The sequence below is a fragment of the Peromyscus eremicus genome, chromosome 4, assembly GCF_949786415.1.
Source record: "Peromyscus eremicus chromosome 4, PerEre_H2_v1, whole genome shotgun sequence".
Lineage (NCBI taxonomy): Eukaryota > Metazoa > Chordata > Mammalia > Rodentia > Cricetidae > Peromyscus > Peromyscus eremicus.
This window is the reverse complement of record NC_081419.1, coordinates 54,339,247-54,362,970: the sequence shown is the minus strand read 5'-3', so window position 1 is coordinate 54,362,970 and position 23,724 is coordinate 54,339,247. Positions and strand designations below refer to the sequence as shown.

Genomic DNA, 23,724 nt, shown 5'->3' with positions numbered 1-23,724 from the left:
ATTTTTTCTTCTGTGCTGTGTTATTCTTCTTTCTCCTGACTTGGGATGCACTGTTTGACAGTCCTGTGCATCTGTAAATAAGTGTCACTTTCCTGCTCCTTCAGCTCCCACAGAGGATGAAATGGGCTCTTAGGCCTTCCTGTCCCATATGTTCCATCAACTAACCTAGACTAGGACAACTTTCCATGTTTTATTACTAATATTTTACTACTAACAGCAGTGAGAGAAATGTCTTAATGATCTTAAATGAGAAACTTCACTCTTCATACTCTGATACCTGTCCTCCTTTCTTGGCTATCCTTCTCTCTCTCCTTGTAGGAATCATCAAAAATGATAATCACCACCACCACCAGCACACACACACACACACACACACACACACACACACACATTTACTAGTCTCTTAGCTAGGGAGAATCTCTTTCCTCAGCCACTGTGAGAGAAATTTAAAGACCCAACCTTCTCTTTTGTCTCATGGCTCCTCCAGTGTTCAGCAGATTAAAGACTCCAGGTCCACACAGTACAGCTTTCTCGGTGTGACTTTCCTCTGCTACACTTGACCTTTATTCCAGATCCCACCCCTTCATCCCTGCACCATCTCTGCCTTTAATTAACCTACTTGCTGCTAAATTGAACAAGCCTCTTTCGGTTCTTCTCCTACTTGATCACTCTGTGCTTTAACACCATTGCTCCTGTATTTGTTGTTTTGAACAACTTTTTCCTCATGTGCAAATAATTTATAGTCCCTATCTAAAATTTAGGAACTAGAATCAGTCATTTTTAAACTCGCAGAGGTAAGCAATTCAGAGAGAACCATTGTGATTATAGCTTTTGAAGAATTTGTCAATGCATATACGTGTTTGCCCATCCATCAATACCTGCACATTATCACTTAATATAGGAAATTGTTTCCATGTCCAGATATATTCTATAGCATGACTTTAATCAGATGCATAACATTCCATTGTATGGATGTGCTATGATTTAATTAACTGACTTCTGAATATTCATGCCATGTTTGATATATCATTGTGATAAATAATGCTGTGGCTCATACTCTTACATGGAAGTTTTTGTGCATAGTTTTGACAGTTACCATAAGACACACGGCATTATGCATACAATCAATAAGTCAGGGGTTATTGATACTCTTTTATGCTCCAGATACACATTAATGAATCAATTTCTAGACAGACTGTAGCAATGCACTTTCTTTTAGAAAGATCGTAGGCTCAGGAGTCCTGCCCCATCCCTGTCCCTTTGAGCCAGAAGTAGCGAGTCCTCCCAGCTTCACTCCTTCAAGTCTTCATTATTTAGGTTTTTGGACCGGTTCTGCCTTGACGATTTTTATCCTTGCAAAGCTCCTGTGCTCTTTTGTCATCCCAGTTCCAGGGTCAACTTGAACACTCGTTTCCCTCAGATTTTCCCAGGTTCCCCACTGCCACCTTTACTCAAGCCAAACACCTCCATGTTCTCATCCTCATGGATGGGAGAGCTCATACACCCAGAATAAAGAAGTATTTGTGGTGAGTATGGTGCTTTAAAAGCGATGGGTAAACAGATTCCTTTTTCTGGCAAGCAGCCTAGGTAAGGTTTGTTTTTCTCACCCCTGGACTCCAGAGCTCTCCAGTCTCACTCAATGTTCCTTCTCTACTGCACTCTGTGATGTGAGACATCCCTCAGCTACCTGGGATTTATGGGAGAGATTAGATAAGGGTTTCAGTTGTCCCAGAACAGGGTAGACAAGCATACCTAATGTTCTGTACTGGCTCAGACTACCATTGTCTGTCCAGTGCTGTGTGACCCTTCCTTGTCCAAACAAAGTGGGCCCAGCCATTCTAGAGTAGCTGGGTCTACTAGCCCATAGGTTATTCCCAGGAAGCCTCCCTCAGCCTGACTGCCTCTTCTTCCTGCTTGCTGACATTGTCTTAATTCTGATGCTATCCTTAGGGAGAGAGCCATTCTGTTCTTTCGAAAGATAACTGTGATGGATGTGTTTGTTATTGTCTGGCCTCCTGTGAACCAGGCTCTTCCATCCAAGGTAGTTAATCTTTCTAAGCCTTATCTGATCAGGGCAGATGATAACAGTACCTACCTCACTGGGTTATTTTAAAAGTGTATAAAATAATTCACGGGAAGGAACTGAAGGGAGTGTCGACACACAGTGAACAGCCAATAAATGTTATCTTCATCGCCATCCTCCAAGACTTGTTCTTAAAGGATCTAAAGCCATTCCTGACTTCTCTGTAGCCTTTTTGGAGTTTTTTCAAATACTGTGCTCTGAACATTGTCTGCTTGGACACATATCTCATCTTTATTTCTGTCTTTAGTAGACTGAGTTCTTCAAGGATAATGACTGAGTTCATTTTTATATTTCCCCAGTACTCTGCAATGTACATAGGAGGCATTAATAAATATCTGTGGGAAGGAACACTGGATGAATGGTTTATGCTTATATTTTTGTTTCGGTCTGTTTATTTTGCATCTGGAATTCTTTTTTTAATTTTTAAATAATTTAAACAATTTTTAAGATTGTAATATAATTGTACTATTTCCCCTTCCTTTCCCCTCCTCCAAAACTTCCCATGTACACCTACTGTATAAACTACAGGTTTTGGCACCAGATGTATAAACTGACAACATGACCACTCCGTGGTATGGTTAAGAGAAGTTTTTATTGTAAATATGAGGGAGAGTACAGCTAGAGGCATCTGGAAGACTCAGAGCAGGGAGAGAAAGTAGACTGAACAAGGCCAGCAGACTGGACTGGGCCAGGAGAGGAGAAAGAGAGAGTGGGAGAGTGAGAGAGGAAGACAAAGAGAGAAGAGGACCGAGAGAGGGGAACAAAAAGAAAGCAGCACAGCAGAAATAGCAGAGTTATAAGGACAATGAGAAATGGGCGCTGGGAAGTCCGTGAGCTGGAGAAATGTAGAGTAAGGGGTGGGTGGTGTGAGAAGAGCCAGGATGCCAGCACAGACTCTGAAATGTGTGACAGGTACATGTGACACTGAGGGAGCCTCGAGGCCAGCATGAACGTTGGTATGCTAGTAGGCACCACAGATAGCCTTTCATCTCTTCTGCCAGTGGTAAGGAAATGGCTCCGTTGGTAGAGGGAAACTGGTTTTGTAAGTTCCTGAGGAATGCTGGCTTTTGTCTAAGCAGCAGAATTCGGACCTGACATCACCCTTCAAATTCATGGCCTCTTTTTCTTTAATTGTTGTTGTTGTTGGTGGTGGTGGTGGTGGTGTGTATGTATGTTTCTAAATACTAAATACTGAATACACCCTGCTCAGTCTGTATAGTGTGACTTGTATGTGTGTTTTCAGGGTTGACCCTCTGGTAATAGATAATCAATTGTTCGGCCTGTCCCTCTCCACTTTTAACATTCCTTAGTGGTCTACAGTTGTTTGTCTAGGGTTGAGGCCCCCTAAGCTTACTCTTCCACATTAGCACGTCTACTGGTATTGTTCTTGTTCAGATCATGTTTAGGCTAGGATTCTTAAAAATCTGTGTTCTGTATTAAACTAAAGGAGAGAATCACATGGCCTAACATCATATGATTAAAAGGTAAAAGAAGTGAGGACTAAGATGGCACAATGGTGTGGCTATGAACTCCCAAACAATATACAAATGACATATTAAAATTAATCATTGATATAGGAAGATTTATGGATACAAGTTTGTTATGTAAAATTCAATTCTATTTCTACATATTGTTAAACTCACCGACCAAAAATAAGACCACTACCACAGTTTAAAGCCCAATTTGAAGCAAGCTTTAATTAAATACTGGCCAGGTGTATGGGCTCTGGGCAGGTCCATACCCAGGTTCCTGGGAAATGGCCCAGAATCACAGTTTGCAGCAGCTTAAGAAAGAAAACTCATAATTCATTGCATTTCCCATCAGGTCTAATCAGGGGCAAGCATACATTCTGATGTACCTCTAATCTACATCCAGTCAGGGGCAAATGTACATCCTGATGTATTTTCTGCCTGTGAACCTCCCACCCACATGTGATCAAGCACATCTGGTGCAGATGGGTCAAACTAACTTGTTTAGGGGAGTGAAAAACCTGTGACTTGTTATCTCCCATAAACAACAGCCTCCAGTATTTCAGGAACAATCTGTCCTTGGGCAATCAAGGGGCTTGCAGATCAGAGGCATTTTTGTTTCATGGTCTCTTAAGCATAGTAATTAAAACTTAAAATGTAACTTTGGCTCTCACAGTACCAATGACAGCTGGGTCCCTGTATTTGTGGGTTCTGTGTCTGTGAATTTAAATAGTTGCAGATTGAAAATATCAAAACATTGCATCTTGAGCTAAGGGTGGTAGAACATCCCAGCACTCAGAAGGCTAGAACAGCAGGACCTCAAGTTTGAAACCAGCCTGGACTATATAGTAAGATCCTGCTCAAAAACAATAACAGAATCAAAATGCATCTGTACTGAACATAAACAGATTTTTTTTCACACCATTACTCTCTAAACAGTTACACCCTATAGCAGCCATTCACATAATATTGCATTGCATTAGATATAGTAAGTAACCTAGAGATGAGATTGTGTATACAGGAAGATGTATATACATTGTATGTGGATATAGTACCATATTATGTAAGAGATTTGAATATTCATACATTTTTATTTCCCTGAAGACCCTGGAAATAATCCCCCATAGATGCCAAAGGAAAACTATGAAGCATTAGAAAATAAAATAACAGCACCATTTATAATAACATGAACTTTTGAAATGCCAAGGCACGATTGTAATGAATTATGTGTAAGACTTCTACATATAAAACTTTGCTGAAAGAAATTTGAAAAGCTCTAAGTAAATTGAAGAATATTTACTGATCAAAAGGCTCAACTCTGGGGAGCTGGAGACATGGCTTAGCAATAAAGACTCGTGTAGAAAACTAGAGTTCGGTTCCTAGCTCTTACATCACATGGCTCATAACAACCTACACATGCAGCATTAGGAGATCACACACCCTCTCTTGGCCTCTGTGGGCACCTGCACTCACATATGGACATATGCTCATAGACAGACCAACGGACACAAATATAAACACAATTAAAAATAATATGAGCCTTTTTTTTAAAGGTCTCAACTCTATCAAGACAAGTTTTCTCCAAGGTAGCTGATGATTCAGAACCTCCCCACCCCCAAATATCAGCAGTGTGCTCAGCACATACATAATTCATTAATCCTGAAGTTTGTATGGAACTGTTAGATACTGAAGAAATGTAAAGAATTCACACTGCCCAGTAAGGTATGGTGACTTACTTGAGGCAGAAGGGTTGAAAGAGTGATCTAGATCAACAGAGAAAGAGTGGAGAATCCAGAAGCAGACCCAAGCGGACACAGACACTTGGTTAATGAAAACGATGGTACCACAGACTGAAGGAGAGATTTTCCCCCTCAAAATGGTGTCTCGTTTTAAAGTTTCAAACCATGGTTCACATTCCACACAAAAAATTAGACTCTAAGTTAAAGTGAAAGCAACAAAGTCTATGAAGAAAATAGGAGACGGTCTCCATGAGCAAGGAGTGGGAAAAGATTTCTCCAACAAGACACTAAAGTGTCTTAATCATAAATTAAAACCTGTAATATTAGGCAATACTGTATTATGGAACTCTAACTCAAAAGCACAGAAGGAGGAAGACTTTTATAATCTATATATCTGACAGAGAGGCTCTTATCCATCATGTATAACAAGCTTTTTTTTTTTTTATTTGATTTTTAAAAGTCAAACAGCCCAGTAGGAAAAACACCTCTGAAGAGATATTTTATGAAAGAGAAGATGGCTGTAGACAACGCAAGAAAGCCACACAACTTCACTGTCCATCAGTAGGGAACCCATGGGGATGCTTTTGAAAGTACAAGGCATGGATAATTATGCTAGAAAAACAGATAAGCCATGGTAAATGGTTCTCCTGATTATCTGAGATGGTCAGTGTTTTCACCACCAGAATCAACCACACAGCTCCCTGAATTGTTAAAACCAGAACAAAACAAGGCAAACAAAACCCAGACAGTATTGAGTGATGACTATGTAAAGCAGCTGAACATTCATGCACTCATTAGTTGGTTAAAAACAAACAAACAAAAAAACACTTTGGGAGGCCTTTTGGATGTATCCACTGACTTTGACGTAACTCCATTATAGTTACAGACACAATGAATTCATTCACGTGTGTGATGCATGTACAAGAATATTCCTAAGTACATTACTTGTGATTAAGCTGGCGAGAAGTCATTGTTCCACAAGAGTGAAAAGAATTAGCAATGTGACATTCAGACAGGGGAACGCAATGCCACTGTGTAACAGCCGAAGTGAATAAACCACGAGAATATAATATTCTGGAAAAGAAGCCAGCCACACAAGAGCATACATGTAGTGACTCATTTTCTATCAGTTTTAAATGAAGTATCCTAGCTTTGTTGGTAGAAATCCAGGCACTGGTTCAGGGGAGAGGAAGGGGCCACGAAGTCACTATGACTTCTTGTTTCTTGGTTGCATGCACTTCGTGAAAACTGGGCAGACCCTATGCTTAGGAATTTTGCATCTTTCTACGTGCATATTCACTTTAAAACCAACATAGAAAATTATTTTTTCAAAAATATATCAAATATAAAATTAGCTTTGTAAATTAACTTCCAGGTTCAAAATTTTCAGTACATAGTTCTTAACTCTTAAAAATGTGTAGCTCTTAACTCTTAATGAATATTTTGTTTGTTTGTTTTTTGTTTTTTGTTTTGGTTTTTCGAGACAGGGTTTCTCCACATAGTTATTTGTTCCTATCCTGGATCTCCCTCTGTAGACCAGGCTGGCCTCCAACTCACAGAGACCCGCTTGGCTCTGCTTCCCGAGTGCTGGGATTAAAGGCGTGCGCCATCACCACCCAGCTCTCTTAATGAATATTTAAGATATCTTTTCATCATTGCTCTCTTATTTTTCTGGCTATAATGGTAGGATGACAGGCTGGCCTTTCTCACTGGACCAAAGGCCCATTTCTCTGTGGTTGTAGGGATTGGGGTAGTTAGGTCGGTTTGCTATCTTATCTGATTTATTTGACAAATAAATTTTGTTTGAATTTGATTTTCTTGTGCTGCTCATTGTGACATAATAAAAGGAAAGGGAGTGTTTTTTATCAAAGGTTAAGGGGAGAAGACCGTGAGTTCAAGGCTAGGCTGGATAGCAGGGTCAGATCCTGTCTCAAAAAATGTTAGAGTACAGTATACAGAAATAACTTTTCAACAGGTGGTTGATATTTAATGACAATTAACTTCTTTTTTCCATCCTAGGCTGACCAGATATCTGGTTTTCACATAAGATCTGTTCTCTGTGTCCCTATTTGGAACAGCAACCACCAAATAATTGGTAAGATAATACCCACATGGTTCTAACTTCTTTGTGAAACAACAGACACTGTTCTTTAACACAGAAAACAGGTCCATATATTTTTATGTGTTCCCCACTGTGTATGTGTGTGTTGCCTTTGACCTCTGGCTAGCCTGGGGCTCATAACAATCCTCCTTCCTCTGCCTCCTCAGAACTTACCAAGCTGTGTCTCCATGCTTTTCCACAATTCCATAAACATAGATTACTAACGAGTGGGCATCAGTTAGAACAGGAACCAACATGTATTTTAAGCTCAAAGCACTAGTCAATTCTGAAGTTGGGAGGGGTCTTAGAAGCCTACCAATTGAATTTTGTTATTTTACATTGCAGACGTTGAAGAAAAGAGATGGAAGTAGGGAGAGAAAGAGGGGGCGGGGAGAGAGAGAGACTGAAACAGTCACGAAGTTACAGTTAGTAAAGGGATCAAGATTAAACTTGAGGAGTCCTAACTTTCCCATGACGTCTATGTCCGTGGCTGAGCTTTCACACATAGTGTGGGTGAGAAGGTGATGGACACATCTGGACATGTGTCTTTGCTGGCATGTCTCCGAACAGACACTTTCCCCACAATAAGGAAACTGTAGGCAAAGGCAGCTTCCAATGTTTTTCTCCCTACATGCCATTTCCCTTTACCTCAAAAAACCGTCGGAGCTTGGCATAGTGGCACATACCTGAAATTCAACACTTTGGGGATAGAGGCAGGAAGAATTCAAGGTCATCCTCAGCTACACAGTGAGTTCAAGGCCATCCTGGGACGATAGGAGACCCTGCCTCAAAAAAACAAAACCCAAAACAACAAAACTAAACAGCTCAGTCAGGAAAACAGCAGAGTCATTGCAGAAGCCTAGGCGAAGAAAGAGTTTATGGTTAAGCTTAAGCAATCATAAAGGAGAAAGGCTTACTTAAAACTATGAAAACACAATGAAATGTGACTTTTTTTTCTCCTAAGAGACATAAGGTGATGGATGTATTTGGTGCATAACACATAATCTTGCTTCTCTCTATTGCACCCTAAGATTACTGGCTAAGCTCAAAGCTATTACTACGTAGCCAATGACTTAGCGCCCTGTGAGTGTCATCAAGACCTGATTTTTTTAAATTTTATTTATTTATTTACTTATTTTGAGACAGAGCCTAGTCCCTGACTAGGACAAAATCTATATGTAGCTAAGAATGACCTGTAACTTTTGGTCTTCTTGGCTTTGCATTCTGAGTGCTGAAATTACAGGAGTGCATCACCACACCCAATGTCTGTGGCACTTCTTGCTCACTAGGCAAACACTGTACAACTGAGTTACACCTGCAGCCCACATCCTACATTCTTAAAGGATTTCCTCCCATTGGACTGCTTAACTTGCAGAAATGCATTAGTATGTTACCAAGCATAAAGATTATTCTAGGCTCATAGAATCTGAGCCTGACTACAAAGGAGAATTAACTTATATCATATATAAAGTTTTAAATATATCTATATTTAAAAGAGAAAAAATGTCCTTAGGAAACAATTGTGTATTGATTGAATGCAACTTCATGTACAGTCCTACATTTCAATCCTAATGATAATCATCAGCTATTCAAAGTTTAGGCCGTGGTTTTCTGTTAGTTACTAAAAACTTTTCATTTAGTTATATGTCATGGAGAATTCGGTGAGTTAGCTCACCAGTGGGAAATTAGGCACTTTTAAAAATACAGGCTCACATAGCTATTATTTTCTTTTTTGATTTTTCAAGACAGGTTTTCTCTGTGTGATAACCTTGGTCTTCCTGGAACTCTCTTTGTAGGCCGGGCTGTCCTTGAACTCACAGAGATCCTCCTGCCTCTGCCTCCTGAGTGCTGGGATTAAAGGTGTGAGCCCCCACCACCCGGTGAATTATAGCCATTTTTATTTGCTTGTTTCTACTAAATGTGGACACAGGCTAGTGGCTTTCAGGATTGAGTTGTTCACTTAGACAGTTGTGTTTTGGAAGTCAAATATCAACACATCTGGTGTAATGCTGGGAATGTATTTGAAAAGAGAAAGCCCCCATAAACTGAGTCCATTAGAGGTGTGTGAGCCATTGACAGCAGGTAACAGAACTAAATTTGCTTTGATCTGTGTGTGTCCCATAATATCATGTTGTATGTCTTGAGTGTGCATAATGAAAATTTAAAACTTATTTCACATCTTTATAATCTTCTGAGATGATTTGCATTTTAATTCTGTTTGTATGGACGGGGAATTTCATCACTAAAACAGTTCATGTACTCATGGTCACACAACTGACATTGGGAACTAAAATTTGAACTAAGGTGATCTAAATCCAGAGTCTATGTTCTTAATCACTATGCTACACTGCCCCTCCCAAACACCAATGTGTGTGTGGGGGGGGGTGTAGAATTATGTATTATATGGAAAGAAAAATAGATTCCGTGATAGATGTAAAACTGTGTGCATATATTCGAATATACTTGCCAACTCTCTCACACCTCCAGGGTGTAGGCGTTGAAAATGAGTGTGTTAAGCTATTCACAGAATTAGCCATGGCATATTCTGTCACAGTGACATGACCACTGTCCCCACCTTCCCTCGCCAGGGGTCGCTCAAGTGCTGAACAGACTCGATGGGAAACCTTTTGATGATGCGGACCAGCGGCTTTTTGAGGTGAGCAGTCAACTTGTAAGCCAAAGGCCAGAACTGAGTCGCCAACAGCTTTCCTGCCCACATTTGTTAGGTTAAACATTAATCATTTTAATATAGTTAAATGGTACCAGAAAAGAGGAAGATCTGAAAGACTATATAAATGCATAGGCAAGATTTGATTGTGTTTTCCCTCATCGGATTAATCTGTGGCCTTTGATCTTAGTCTTATTGCAGAATTGACTTACCTCCATTTCTGTCTGATATCACCATCCTTGTCTTGTTCGAACATGTGCAGTCATGAGACCCCTAGCCAGCCCTGCCAGGTATATGTCCCCTGTGTTCCTTTAGTTCACAAGGCTCTGTTCCCTTGTGTCTCCAGCAGAAGAGGTTAGCTTTGATGTGCTTTCTCACGATCTGTACCAGAATCCACCCACCAAAAAAGTCTATCGTTATTCTTTCCCATCGCATCTTTTTTTCTGTAGCGGTTTCAAGCCAGTCTCGTTGCCCATAGCTTTTACCTCATGGCTTCTCTTCCTTAGTTTCTTGACCAAAACATTTTATAGCCTTGCTATTGAAAGGGGTTGCTTCTGGCTAAGTAAAATAGAATAATTAAAGTCAGTCTACTGCCCAAATAAATTAAGACCACATTTAAACACATTGTATGCTTTCAAATGTATGAAGTTATTTCTTCACAGTATCATTAAAGTAATGATTTTTTTCCTTATGTGCAATGTGAGCCATAAAGTTCTTACATGACAATAGTAATTAAGAATTGTAATGCACTTTTCCCCGAGGCCCACCTCTGAGCACAATAAAATTATATTTTCCGAACTGTCTCTAGTGACCTCCTGCTTTCATATTAGATTTTTGCTGTGAGTTATTCCGGTTTCTAATTAACAGGCTTTCTGTGTCCTAGGCTTTTGTCATCTTCTGTGGCCTTGGTATCAACAACACAATTATGTATGATCAAGTAAAGAAGTCCTGGGCCAAGCAGTCTGTGGCTCTTGATGTAAGTACAGTTTTATATCAGCGTGCTCTGCTAAGAGGCCTTGACTTTATGAAGGGAAAATTTGTCCTATTCATGGGTTTTAATCTTTAACTCTTAAAGCCTCTCCTCACCGGGTCTTAATTCTTTTATGGTCTTGGGTTCAATTGGGTACCAAGTGGAGACCCTCTCTTGAAAACTACACAGTACAGCCTGTAGTATCAGGGAGTTTTTTGATTCCTGGGAGCCTATTCATATACATCCTACCATTAGATATAGATTTTTATACTTGATTTATTAAAAAGAGATAAGTCAAAATAATTTGTCACTGTTATAGTCCCAACACTTGGGAGGCAGAGGCAAGAGGGTGAGTGGGAGAGCAGCTTGGGCTCCATAGCCAGACCCTGTTTCCAACAAGCAAGCAAAAGCAATTGTTGGAACTTAAAATAGATTATGAACTTGAATATATGTGTTTGTGTATGTGCATGTGAGTGTGTGTGTGTTTCTGCCAATGCACAACCTTTCTTATCACACAAGAGAAATCTGACACTGAAGACATGTAGCCCAGATCTGCTCCTTCCATGCATTCATGTATAACACACACTTCCTAATAAGAATTGCATTCTGATCCTTGCATGTCTGCCTAGACCCACGAAGTTCTAAAGAACAATTCTCCTCTCCTGTGAATCTTGGAGGCTTATTTTGACACAAGACCTATTTTTTCCCAGCATCTTCTCTATAGATGGTACGAAAGATTTTGTTTTTATCTAAGAAAAACTTAGGAAATAGGGGAGATAGAATATCAGTGCCAAAATATCAGTGATATAACAGAATGATAGAATTAATGTTCACTCTTCAAAATGTTCTCAATACCAAGCTAGGTGCTGGGAAAAAGGAAAAACACAGAGGACATTTGTGGTGCTTGCATAATTAAAGATACAAAATTATTGCTATCTAATTGGTCTGCATTTCCTCTTCCCATTTAGACCATGAATTCTGGAATCACAGAGTTTCATGATTGATTTTTAGTGCCTGGCAGGATCCTTAGCACAAAGGAAAGATTTGCAGAATAGTTCTTAGGTGAAGGGATGGGGAAGGGAAAATGGTGGACAGAAAACATTGAGGTAAAGGGTTTGGGATAGTTCTCCTGAGAAAGAATTCCTTTGTTCCTATGAAACATGTTGATAGTAAGGACTAAAGACAGTACCTTTAATGAATAAGTGAGCTGAAAACATATAGCCAATGTGTAGGAATCAGTACTACACTAGACATGGTGGCAACCGTCTTTAATCCCAGGAGGCAGAGGCAGGAGGATTTCCATGAAATTGAGGTCAGACTGGTCTACGTGGTAAATTCCAAGCCATCCAAGGCTACATAGTGAGATTATGTTCTGGAAAGGAAGGAAGGAAGGAAGGATTATAGAAGGAAGGAAGAGAGAGAGCAAGAAAGAAAAGGAAAGGAAGGGGGAGGGAGGGAGGGAGGGAGGGAGGGAGGGAGGGAAGAAAGAGGAGAGAGAGGGAGAAAGGGAGGGAGGGAGGGAGGGAGAAAGGGAGGAAGGGAGGGAGAAAGGGAGGGAGGGAGAAAGGAAGGAAAGAAGGAAGGAAGGAAGGAAGGAAGGAAGGAAGGAAGGAAGGAAGGACTACTAGTGAGCTAAGCAGATGGTTTCAATGGATAATGCACTAACCGTGTAAGCGTGAGGACCAGAGTGTGGAGCCCAGAACCCACAGCTGGGTGGGTTGGCAGTTGCCCATATTCTACCTCTCGAGAAGCATAGATGGGGTCTCCCGTGAGCAACACTGCTGACTAGCCCAGTTGGAACTGGTGAGCACCGGATTCAGTAGCATTGGGCCTCCATGTGCATACAAGTACACACACACACACACACACACACACACACACACATCTACACCACACACACATGCAGCATGCATGCACAGCACACACACTAACGCACAAAATCACTACTAGAGCAGGAAGGGCTGTGTGCCAACTGTTTGCCTGTTGTGACTCAGGTGTGAGAATTAAGTGAGATAATACCTGTGAAGGTTTTAGCGGGCCGTCGGTAACGTCACACAACAACAGTAATCACCGTGCTCGTACATGCAGTGCTGTGTTTAGTCCCGAGACGCAGTTGGGAAAAGGATCACGGGGCATAAACATGAAACAGCAAACGCTGAGGGTGTTTCCTTAACTCTCGTCAAACTCCGTCTGCAGTCACCACACCCATTGTTTTTCACCGTTTGCAGCCATCTAAAAACAAACAAGCCAGCCCAGCAAAGAGCATTCCATCTGTCTAGTCCCAACTAGGTCTCCTCATGCTGTGGCGTCATTAACGCAGAGAGAAAACATCCATGCACCCCTGCGTTCTCACTCTTTACCACCTCCTCATGCATCTTCATCCCCTTAAGTGACTAGAATGACTGGGTTGCAGCGTGAAGGGCCAGTTGTCCCCAGATGACAGAGTCTCATAGCGGTCGTCTCCTGACCCCCCTCCGGCTTCCAGGCTAGTCCCTAGCCACAATCTCCGAATGTGAAGCCTTATTTGTGTTCCTAGCAAACATCTTCATGCTGGTGCCCCTCAGTAACCTTCTGTCCTTACACACAAATTATGACTGACAATTACCAACATTTCTGGCTCACCTCGGACTATGACAAGGTCACCCTTTCACGAAGGTGACTTCTGTTGTTGACTTTCGTTCTGTGGGCTTGCTGTCATGCCCGTCAAAGGCAGCCTTCCCTACTGGATCTTGGTATTGCCACTTTGGTGTCCCTCTGACCCTTAGCCAACCTTCATGTCACTGGGAGCCAAGTCTTGGTGATTGTGACTGGTTGGCCCCACCCTATGCCCTGGCTAAAAATTTATTGGAAGAGTTCCTATCTTCAGCACTTACAAGGACAAAATATGATTTGTTGAGAGGGACTAACAAACTCGGCTGTAACATTTTTGTATACTATGGTGTGTTAACTTCTGAGTGAAAGTACATTAAATTTATGTACTTACAAATATCGTACATGAATGCGAACAAATATTTTTGTAAATGTTTTCATTAAAATGGGCATGTGTATTTATATTTTAAGAAACTTAGTTCTATAAAGGATAGGAGCTACTTTATAATACCATAAATGGTCTAGTAAAATGTTAAACAGTAAAATAATAATAACAACCAAGACACAGACAGAAAGCCAGAGGGAAGAGAACCAAGTATAGGGTTATCCTTAGTTTCAATTCTTCCTGCTTTAGGCTCTGGGCTGGTCCTTACTCATTTTCCACTATAGCCAAGGAAAGGTTTCCCACTCAGTCTGGCCAGAATCATCCCCTTTTTTGTTTTGTTTTTCAAGACAAGGTTTCTCTGTGTAACAGCCCCGACTCTCCTGAAACTCACTTTGTACACCAGGCTGGCTTCAAACTCACAGAAATCCACCTGCCTCTGCCTTCTGAGTGCTGGGATTAAAGGCGTGTGCCACCATGCCCAGCTTTTTAAAAATATTTTTTTTTTATTTTATGTGTATTGGTGTTTTACCTGCATATATGTCTGTGTGAGTGGGTTGGGTCCCCTGCAACTAGAATTATAGTTGTGAACTGCCATGTGGGTGTGGGAATTAAACCCAGGTCCTCTGGAAGAGCAGCCGGTGCTCTAACTGCTGAGCCATCTCCCCAGCCCTTGAATCACCCCATTTTTTACATACTCCTCTTGGTCTTGATTCTACTTGAATTTCCCCAAGAAGTCAGTCTATGCAGTTCTTGTATTCCGCTGCCTCGTGTGTTTCATCGGTAAAAACAGTGACAGGGAGGAAGCCATCCCTCAGCCCCAGGGTAATAGCCACCCTAGAAACCTTTCTTTCCTGGAAGGGAGCACACGTGGTTCTGGGCCTCGGGTGCTCATAGAAGCATATTTCCCCTAGAGTTCAGGAGACAGTACAGCTCTGTTCTGTCTTTTAAGCATCCTTTCTCCCAAGGGAAAAAAGTAAAATAAAATGCTGTATCTCTGAAGTAAGTGTTTTCCTAGTCAATCCTTGTAAGTGGTGTGGGCACTATCTCCAAAACACTCAGGGCCCCTGAAGGACTGACCTTTCCTCATTATTTCCTTCCTTCCTTCCTTCCATCTTTCCTTCCTTCCTTCCTTCCTTCCTTCCTTCCTTCCTTCCTTCTCTCTTTCTTAGCTAAATGCTAAGCTTTAACTTACTCCACCCTTCTCAAAAAACAACTGATTTATGTGCATTTTTTGATGCCACCTACTTTTCTTATTGATTTAAAATACCATATGAATTATACAAATTCATATATATGCATGTGTTTATATATTTAAATATATTTCTTTATATATTATTTTGTTCCACTAATCTGGAAGAAAATCCTCCCAGACTTCATTGCTTTAAGGATACTTTGAATTTCTGTCTTGCTCTGCACTGGCATCTCCTGCAGAAAGAGGCTCATGGCCTCAGCCAAGCCGAAAGCAGGAGAGGTGGAAGACAGCCATGTTTGCACATGTGTGGTTCTAATTTGGATTGAGTCCTGATTCCATAGCTGTTGACCTCAGACATTCCATATAAGTTCTTCGTTAATTCATATGGCGAATGAGCATGAGAAAGTATCTTAACAGTTAAGTAAAATTACATAGGGACAGTGTAATTGACGTACTTGGTCCTCTCCATCCATTGGCTCCACATCTGTGGATTCACCCATGGGTGAGAAAGATCTAAAAAATGATAACTGCGGTAAACACATACAAACTTCTCCCCCTTGCCATTCTGTCATAACATAGAACTGCAACTGTCTACTGGCTTTTACATTGTGCCACTTAGGGTAACAATGTGGATATAACTCAGCCTGTGTGAGGGCACATAGCTTATACATAAGTTCTGAGCCATTTTGGAGAAGGTACTAGAGTAGCTGAGGATTTGGTCTGAGGGAGAGGGCTGTGGAAGGGAGCTGGCCTTGACAGAAGTTAGCTGTTTGTACTGACCCGTCTTCAATCTCTGTTGAATTCTGTCTGCTCATCCTCAGACTATTGTAAGGCTGTGCTGGCTGCGGGCCATAACTCCTTGCCTGTTTGATCAGGCAGATCACTTCCTGCTTCAAGTTTGCGTTCGAAATAGATTGGCCTTTCCTTCATTCTTTGACTCAGGCTCTGCAAGTTCTTTCACTGCGCACCTGGTACCATGGGGTTGCATCCTAGCACCACTGGGGGGCGGTGGTCCCAGGGCACTTCTGCTTCTTCTAGGCATGCCTAGTGACTGCCACTGTGTCACCATGCAGAAAGGTACGACCTGGAAACAACAACCTCATATCCAAGGGCGAAACAACCAGAGAAAGACTTGGCATAGAAGGGAGTCTCAACTTCAGCTCATTTTAATCACAATCCACCAAAGGTGAAAGATAGAAATGTAAATACATAATATCTCCTGCTTTTCTATCCTTTAAAAATAGAGTGACTAATACAGTACCTAGATTTTGTTTAACAATTGAATTATCAATCCAATTATTTCAGTGACTGAGTTTCTGAATTTCTCATAATTTAGTTACAAAATTCTATTGTTAAAAATCCTTTTACCTAAATATGTAATATTAACGCTGCGCAGCTCTTACATGCTCTTAAAGCAGAAATGATGGAACAAAAAAAGAAATTTACAGTCATTTTTACAAATTGAATTTTATGATCTTGATTTCCATTCTGTGCAAGCAGCCAAAAGCTCCAGAAAAGCTGTGTTTCTTTAGGTTGCTATTTCCCCAGAGTGGGGTCCTGAGAACAAAGAGGAGACTTTAGTAAAGGTCAGAATGCAGAGAAAGTACAATAGGACTGTAGATGTGGGGTATCAGGTCCTCATCTGGAACATCAAGAATTGTTCTTTGGGGTGTCCTTCATGGTTACTGCAAATGAAGCCTTACCTAATACTGAGGAGAATATTTCCAGGAAGAATAGTCGGGGTGTTAAGGGATGCCTCATACAGTTTTATGATCAGAGCAAGTAGAGGAATGAGGGTCAAACAGAGGGAGAAAAAGGCGTGTGCAATCAGGAGCCAGGCGCCTTTTATTTTCCCTCCCCGGAGCCTTTCCCATCCATTTCCTCTTTTCCAATTTTCACAGCAACCCTCCTACTTAAGGGCCTCATTACCCCTTGGCTGGGCGATTGCCAGCCCCTTCTACTTGTTCCTCCTAAAACATAGTTTAGATTGCATCGCTCGCCCACTCACAGACTTAGAGTACTCCCCTATTACCCATCAAAATACAACGCCCTGACCTCTGGGGCCCTTGAAAACCTCACACCAAACTACTCTCCTACCCTTGGCTCCCATTTCTGTTCTCAGAGAATTTCATGCTACTTACACACTCAAATACTTCATAGTCTACAAATCAGCCACCTGCTTGTCTGCGATCTGATCCTTAATGTCCCCATCCACTTTCATTATTCTCTGCTCCAATTATACCTCCTCACTCAGAACTGTCCGTTATTTAGAGCTTGATTGAAATGTGCTTTTGTCAAGTATTACGTATGTAAATGTTCTTTTGTTCAGTACTATGCTTATGTATTTTCCTCTATCTGAACATGTATACCCTGAAGTATATGATCGTGCTTTATCCCCCCCACCACACACACACACACACACACACACACACACACACACACACACACACACAGTGTTTTCTATATAATTGGTACTCAGTAAAAACGTATTGATGAAGTGAATGCGTTTGTGCGGCCTTCAGCTGTGGTCTTCCAGAACAAGGTCCAGAAGGAGAAAACTCTGACTCTGTAAGACTGATGACCAAGGAAAGGGGGTCACTCGGAGTGGAAATCCTGGTGCCCACAGACTGGCAGAGCACCTCCTCTGTGTTCTCCACACCATGAGCAGAGTCGGCTTTGTGCGGAAGGACGTGGGGACCGGTAATGAAGTCCTCTTTCCAGACATTGTGTCCCGTGGGATTCCTCCTCCCGTGAGTGAAGGAGCCAACCTGGCTTCCTGAAGCTGGGGGGAAGAGATGATTCTCCAGTGAGGGATCTCCTAAACTCCGAGGAAAATGTCCTGTGGTTGGGTGATTGAGAAAGCTAGGATGTGATCCGGCCCCGCTTTCTTCTTTTTCTCACACTTCCCCTTTCCACTGAGCCAGTCTTCACCACCCCGGACAAGGCTCTTAGACGTCACGCATCGTCTGTATCGGGTGTCTGTAAGTTGCCCTCTTTCCTGCAGTTAGAAGCCTGTGGTCAAGAGAGTTCACAGTGAGCTTCTTCACTTTTATTTTCTTCCTTCCTCCCCCACACAGGTCCAGGGCAAGGGAGAAATAGGGCAGAAATACAGAACCTTTGTGACAGCGGAGTCCTCACCTGGCTAGCGGCCCCCTGAGCCAAACACCGGTATTCTCTGTTCATCCTGAGTTGTTTGCACCAACTCTCGAGGCAGCCCCACGGCCAGCACTCCCCTGCCGATGCTTCCTGTCATTGCAGATTCGCCCCTCGTGACAGGGCCCGATCTCCAGGGACCCATACATCCTTCCCTCTCTGAGGCTCAGCTCATTCCTCTAAGAGGGTGTCTGGGACATGGTCATTTTTCATTCCTTTATAATTGTGGCAAGAATAAGCATAACCTGGAATGTATCGTTCTAACCATTTGTAAGTGTGCCGTTCGATGGCACACAAAATGCTTCACATTGTTGTACAGGCCCCACCACCATCTGTCTCCCAACCCCAGACTACATCCACTGCACACTAACCCAGTTCCCTGTAGCCCATGGCAACCACCATTTCCCTTTGCCCATGACTCTGACAATGCTAGGAAGCTCATGCCCATGGTGTCACACGTGTTCCCTTTTGACTAACTTCACTTAATTCGTGGAGGATGCTGCTCTAGCTGCTGAGGATTCAGCAGTGGAAAGACAAATGTTATTTATTATATGATAGTAGAAGACGGGAGTAGCTAAACAAAATACCAAGAAAAATTCATGATACTGTGCCATACAGGAAACAGCGGGGTGTGTAATAGAGAGCAGAAAAGCGAGGGCTATCCTGGTGCGTTCTGAAGAGGGCTGTGTTAGCTTTCGCTGTTGTGACAAAATGCCCAAGGAAAGCAGCCTAACGGAGAAAAGGTTTGCTGCAACTCCCAGTTGCGGACATTCCTCTGGAGAGTCCCTTGGCTCTGTCACTGTACCCCTGGGGGAAGGCAGACTATTGCCGTGAGGGGCCTGTGGTACAGCAAAGTGGCGCTCCTCATGTGAATCCAGGAGCCAAGAAAAAAAGGAAGGAACGGAGTCCCAATATCCCCTTCAAGAGCATGTCCCCATGACCTACTTCTCCAAATAGATTCCTCTCTCCTAAACTTTCCCCCACCTCCCAAGAGTGCCACCACTGGAGTGTTTGACCCATAAGCCTTTGGGGGATGATCCAGCTCCAAACTGTTGCCAGGCTTCCTTGACATGGAAATGGCTTGGCCTCATTGTCTCTTCTTTTGCTCGTTTTGTGGGTTCCATCCAAACCTGTTTGTGTGGTCTTTGCTCCCCTTGGGTGTGGCTTTTTCCTCTGGCATCTTATGAGGACTAAGTATTTTGGTTAGGGTTTCTATTGATGCAACGAAACACCATGACCGAAAAGCAAGCCAGGGAGGAAAGGGTTTATTGACTTTACACTTCCACAGCACTGTTCATCACCAGAGGACAGGGACTCAAACAGGGCAGGAACCTGAAGGCAGGAGCTGATGCAGAGGCCACAGAGGGGTGCTGCTTACTGGCTTGCTTTCCCTGGCTGGCTCAGTCTGCTTTCATACAGAAACCAGAACCAGTAGCCCAGAATTGGAACCACCTACAATGGGCTGTGCCCCGCCCCCATCAATCACTAATTAAGAAAATGCCTTACAGCCGGATCTGATGGAGGCATTTTCTCAATTAAGGTTCTCTCCTTTCAGATAATTCTGCCTTATGTGTCAAGTTGACATAAGACCAACCAGCACATTAAGCATGAGATTATTATTTTTTTGGGGGGGGTTGGGGTTATGCCTGAAGTAACGATCAGGGATTAGGGTATGGTCTCATAGGTTCTCAAAACAGAGTGTGGACCAACTCACAAGCCTTTTGTGTGTCCTGGGCCTCTGCCAGTCCACTGGTGACCTCTGTCTTCCCTTTGGTCATATACATAAAAAGGAGAGCAAGTTATCATGCTCAGTTCCCAAGCACCTAGCAAGGAGGGCAGACGCAGTGTGATCCTACCACACTGGAATGGTATTCTTCCCTCAGCCAGGTCCCACTAAACTCTAGATCACTTATACATAACAGTCTATGCGGCTGGTTTGCCATGGCTCCCCTGGTGCTTGCCCAGGATGTAGCCCACAGGCAGCATGCAGGAAGTATTTGCTGAATGAACCAAGCACAAGAAAGTACAGGTGGCAGCAACAGTTGGTGGTGGCACTCACCTTTAATCCCAGCACCCTGGAGGCAGAAGCTGGTGGATCTCTGAGTTTGAGGTCAGCTTGGTCTACAAAGTAAATTCCAGGACAGCCAGGGCGTTTACACAGAGAAACCCTGTCTCAAAAAACCAAAACCAAAACAACAGCAACCAAAAAGAAAGTACAGGCCAAGATTACAATCATAAAGTACAGCAAGAATCTCTGTCCAGCACACACTGTGGACAGTGCTCATGGGCACTGAGGTAATAGTTACTCACAGCGTCTCCTGTCCCCACCTTCATTCAGGGCTTTACTTTCAGTAATTCCTCCAAGATGGAAGTGAACTCCTCAGCAGGCCGGGGATGGGGAAAGGATTAATTTTTCTGATTAGCTCTGATTAGCGTAGCTGCCAGGACTCTGGGAGAGCGCTCTGACAACAGAGAAGGAACAGCGCCCTCGTGGGGCTGCTTGAAGAACAGCTCTTTCCTGTCTTTACTGCGGTTTCCCCCAATACCAGCCAGTGCATCTGTCTAATAATTGGCAAAAACTCAGATTCTAGACTCAATTTTAGAGAAGGCTTCTGTGTTTTCATTTAGGTGTTGTGGAAACTAGGAGACCTATGTCAACATCCAGCCAGATATTATTTTTTTAAGTAAACTTTATTTTTAGAACATTTTTTCACTTTTCATTGTATTTTGTTTTGTTTTGAAATGAGCCAAAATTTTTACTTATTCGTTTCTTGCATTTGAAGTACTCTTCGATGACATCGTTGTCCTGAGATTCTTTGCCATAGTCCTTAACCACTCCACAACTACAACCAACCACTTTCTGTGGCTTCCCCTCTTGGTCACTTTTACAGAGGTCTACCCATTCCCCTGGTTTCTTGCCATCAACCTTAATCATGTTGATTTGGTGCTCAGCACAAAGTGCCTCCACCAACTTGACATACATAGGCTCATCACAGCTGGATGTGGGCACACAGAGACGGGCTTGGTGCTTGTCTAAGGCTTTGGCATCTTCATGGATGCCACATGCCAGGGCGATCTTCAGCACCTCCTGTAGAAAAGTGTTGTTGTCCATTACACCTCCAGCAGCAATGCCCTCCTCAGCCATGCTGGTGGATTACAGATGAGACCCAATCATGCACGCACTTCATTAGGTTTTACTTTAAAGATTTATTCTTAATTATGTGTCCGTGTGTATGTGCACATGAATACGGGTGACCTCAGAGGCAAAAACAATTGGTGTTAGATCCCCTGGACCTGGAGTTTGTAAGCCACCTAGCTGTTTGTAAGCCACCTAGTGTGGGTGCTAGGAACCAAATTCGAGTCCTCGGGAAGAACAGTCAGTGCTCTTAACGGAAGCCATCTCTCCAACTCCCTCCACTTTAAAAAAGTAATTTGTTTTATTAATTGTTTGAGAATGGCATGCATATCTGTGATGTGTAGGACAGTTTCACATTTATAGAAAACTTAGAGAGGTCATGCAGAGTCCCTGTATGTGGGCACACAGAGACGGGCTTGGTGCACCGTTTCGCCTATGTTTAACACCTTATATTAGCACAGTATGTTTGCTGTAGTTAGGAACTGGCGTTGCTGTGCTACTGTTTACTAGAGCCCTGCTTCATTAGCCTTCTCTTTCTCTTTACCAAAACCTTTTCCTGTTCAGGGTCCCATCCAAGATTCCCTGTTGCCTCTAGACATCATGTCTCCTTAGGCTTCTCTTGGCTGTCAGAATTCCATGGGGAGGAGGGGAGTTAGTAATTTTGTTATTTTTTTTCTGAGAACTTCACACGTGAGCACTGTATCCACATCACTCTTGCCTCTCTCTCCCTCTTCCCTTTAAACTCCTCTCTTGCCCCCCCAATTTATGATCACTTCTCTATGTCACACACACACACACACACACACACACACACACACACACACACACACACAAACACGTCCGCTATATAACTGAGTCCATTCAGCTTTGTTTGTATGTACATGTGGCCGTGTTTAGGAGTACTATTCTAGGCATTTTGTACAATGTCTCTCCTGGGATTTGCTGCTGTTTTCTCAGGTTAGACGGTGATTCTGGATGTTGGTAAGGAAGGTCACAGATGATATAGGCTGTTTTCATCACCCCAGGTCCAGGAATCTGTACCATCAGGATGACTTACCACTATTTTCGACCTTGATGCCCGGCTGGGGTGGAGTATGTAAGGTTCCCAACCATCAAGCTGCTCTGGTTTCTCCTTTCTTTACTGTACTCTTTGGACAGACCTCTAAGCAAAACTATCCCTAAGAGTGGTGTTATGTTCTATTTCCTTGAAGGAAATTATCTATATGAATTACTTAGTAATTGTTCTCTGTACTATCTTCCCAATGTTCTAGAAATCTCTTTATCTGTTTCTCTTGTTTATTTTATACTTTGGGTTGTAATCCATTATTACTTTATTTATCAGATACTGTCTTTTTTAAATCTTTTTTATTTATCTATTTATTTTTATTTATTGTGTCTATAGTGTTCTCCCTGCCAGAAGAGGGCGCCAGATCTCATTACAAATGGTTGTGAGTCACCATGTGGTTGCTGGGAATTGAACTCAGGACCTCTGGAAGAACAGCCAGTGTTCTTAACCCCTGAGCCATCTCTCCAGCCCCAGATACTGTCTTATATCAGAGCCTAGTAAAGTAATTTCTCAACAACAAAGGATTTATGGAGCCTGGAAGGTGGCCCAGTCACTAAAGCATTTGCACAGAAGTGTGAGAACCTGAGTGTGGTTTCTAGAAACCACGTGCAGAGCTGGGTTCAAGTGTGAGCTTGCAATCCTGCTCTAGAACGGTGGGAACAGTGGGTCTTGGGACTCACTGCCCACGCTAATTGGCAAGCCCCGGGTCAATGGGAGACCCTGTCTTAAAAATATAAGGTAGAGAGTGTCTGAGGAATGACATCCAGGGTTGATCTCTGGTCTTCACAGGCACTGCATACACACATACGCATGCACACATGTCCAGACATGTATACACACAGAGAGAGAATTTACAGATGTTGCAAACGAGTAACTTCTGCATTTCGAATAATCCTGTCACCATGTATGGATCTCTCAAGCACGTTAATGGGATCCTTGAGATTTGCATGACATAATCATTAATGTCTTGGCCACTGTTCTATCGCTGTGAAGAGACCATGACCAAGGCAATTCTTATGAAAGAAAGCATTTAACTGGGGGCTTGTTTACAGTTTCAGGAGCTTAGTTCATTATCATCATGGCAGGGAGCGTGGCGGCAGGTATGGTAAGCATGATGTTGGAAAAGTAGTTGAGAATCACATCCTGATCTGCAGGCAGAAAGGATGAGCCTGA

The 23,724-nt window shown here is 42.5% G+C and overlaps 2 protein-coding genes across 2 annotated transcripts in view; one reads left to right on the top strand and one right to left on the bottom strand.

Annotated features, from left to right (window-relative positions):
• The window catches only part of Pde11a (phosphodiesterase 11A), a 232,951-nt gene that overhangs the window by 63,445 nt on the left and 145,782 nt on the right, over positions 1-23,724 (top strand). Inside the window, exons 5-7 of the mRNA XM_059260747.1 lie at positions 7,311-7,386; positions 9,981-10,048; positions 10,944-11,036. Of these exons, the coding sequence (XP_059116730.1) occupies positions 7,311-7,386; positions 9,981-10,048; positions 10,944-11,036 (237 nt within the window). The remainder of the gene's footprint in view (positions 1-7,310; positions 7,387-9,980; positions 10,049-10,943; positions 11,037-23,724) is intronic.
• LOC131909896 (small ribosomal subunit protein eS12-like) lies at positions 20,273-21,494 on the bottom strand. Its single transcript, XM_059261814.1, has 2 exons — positions 21,110-21,494; positions 20,273-20,349 (listed from the first exon to the last, which is right to left on the bottom strand). The coding sequence occupies exons 1-2, from the start codon at positions 21,492-21,494 to the stop codon at positions 20,273-20,275; spliced, it is 462 nt and encodes a 153-aa protein (XP_059117797.1).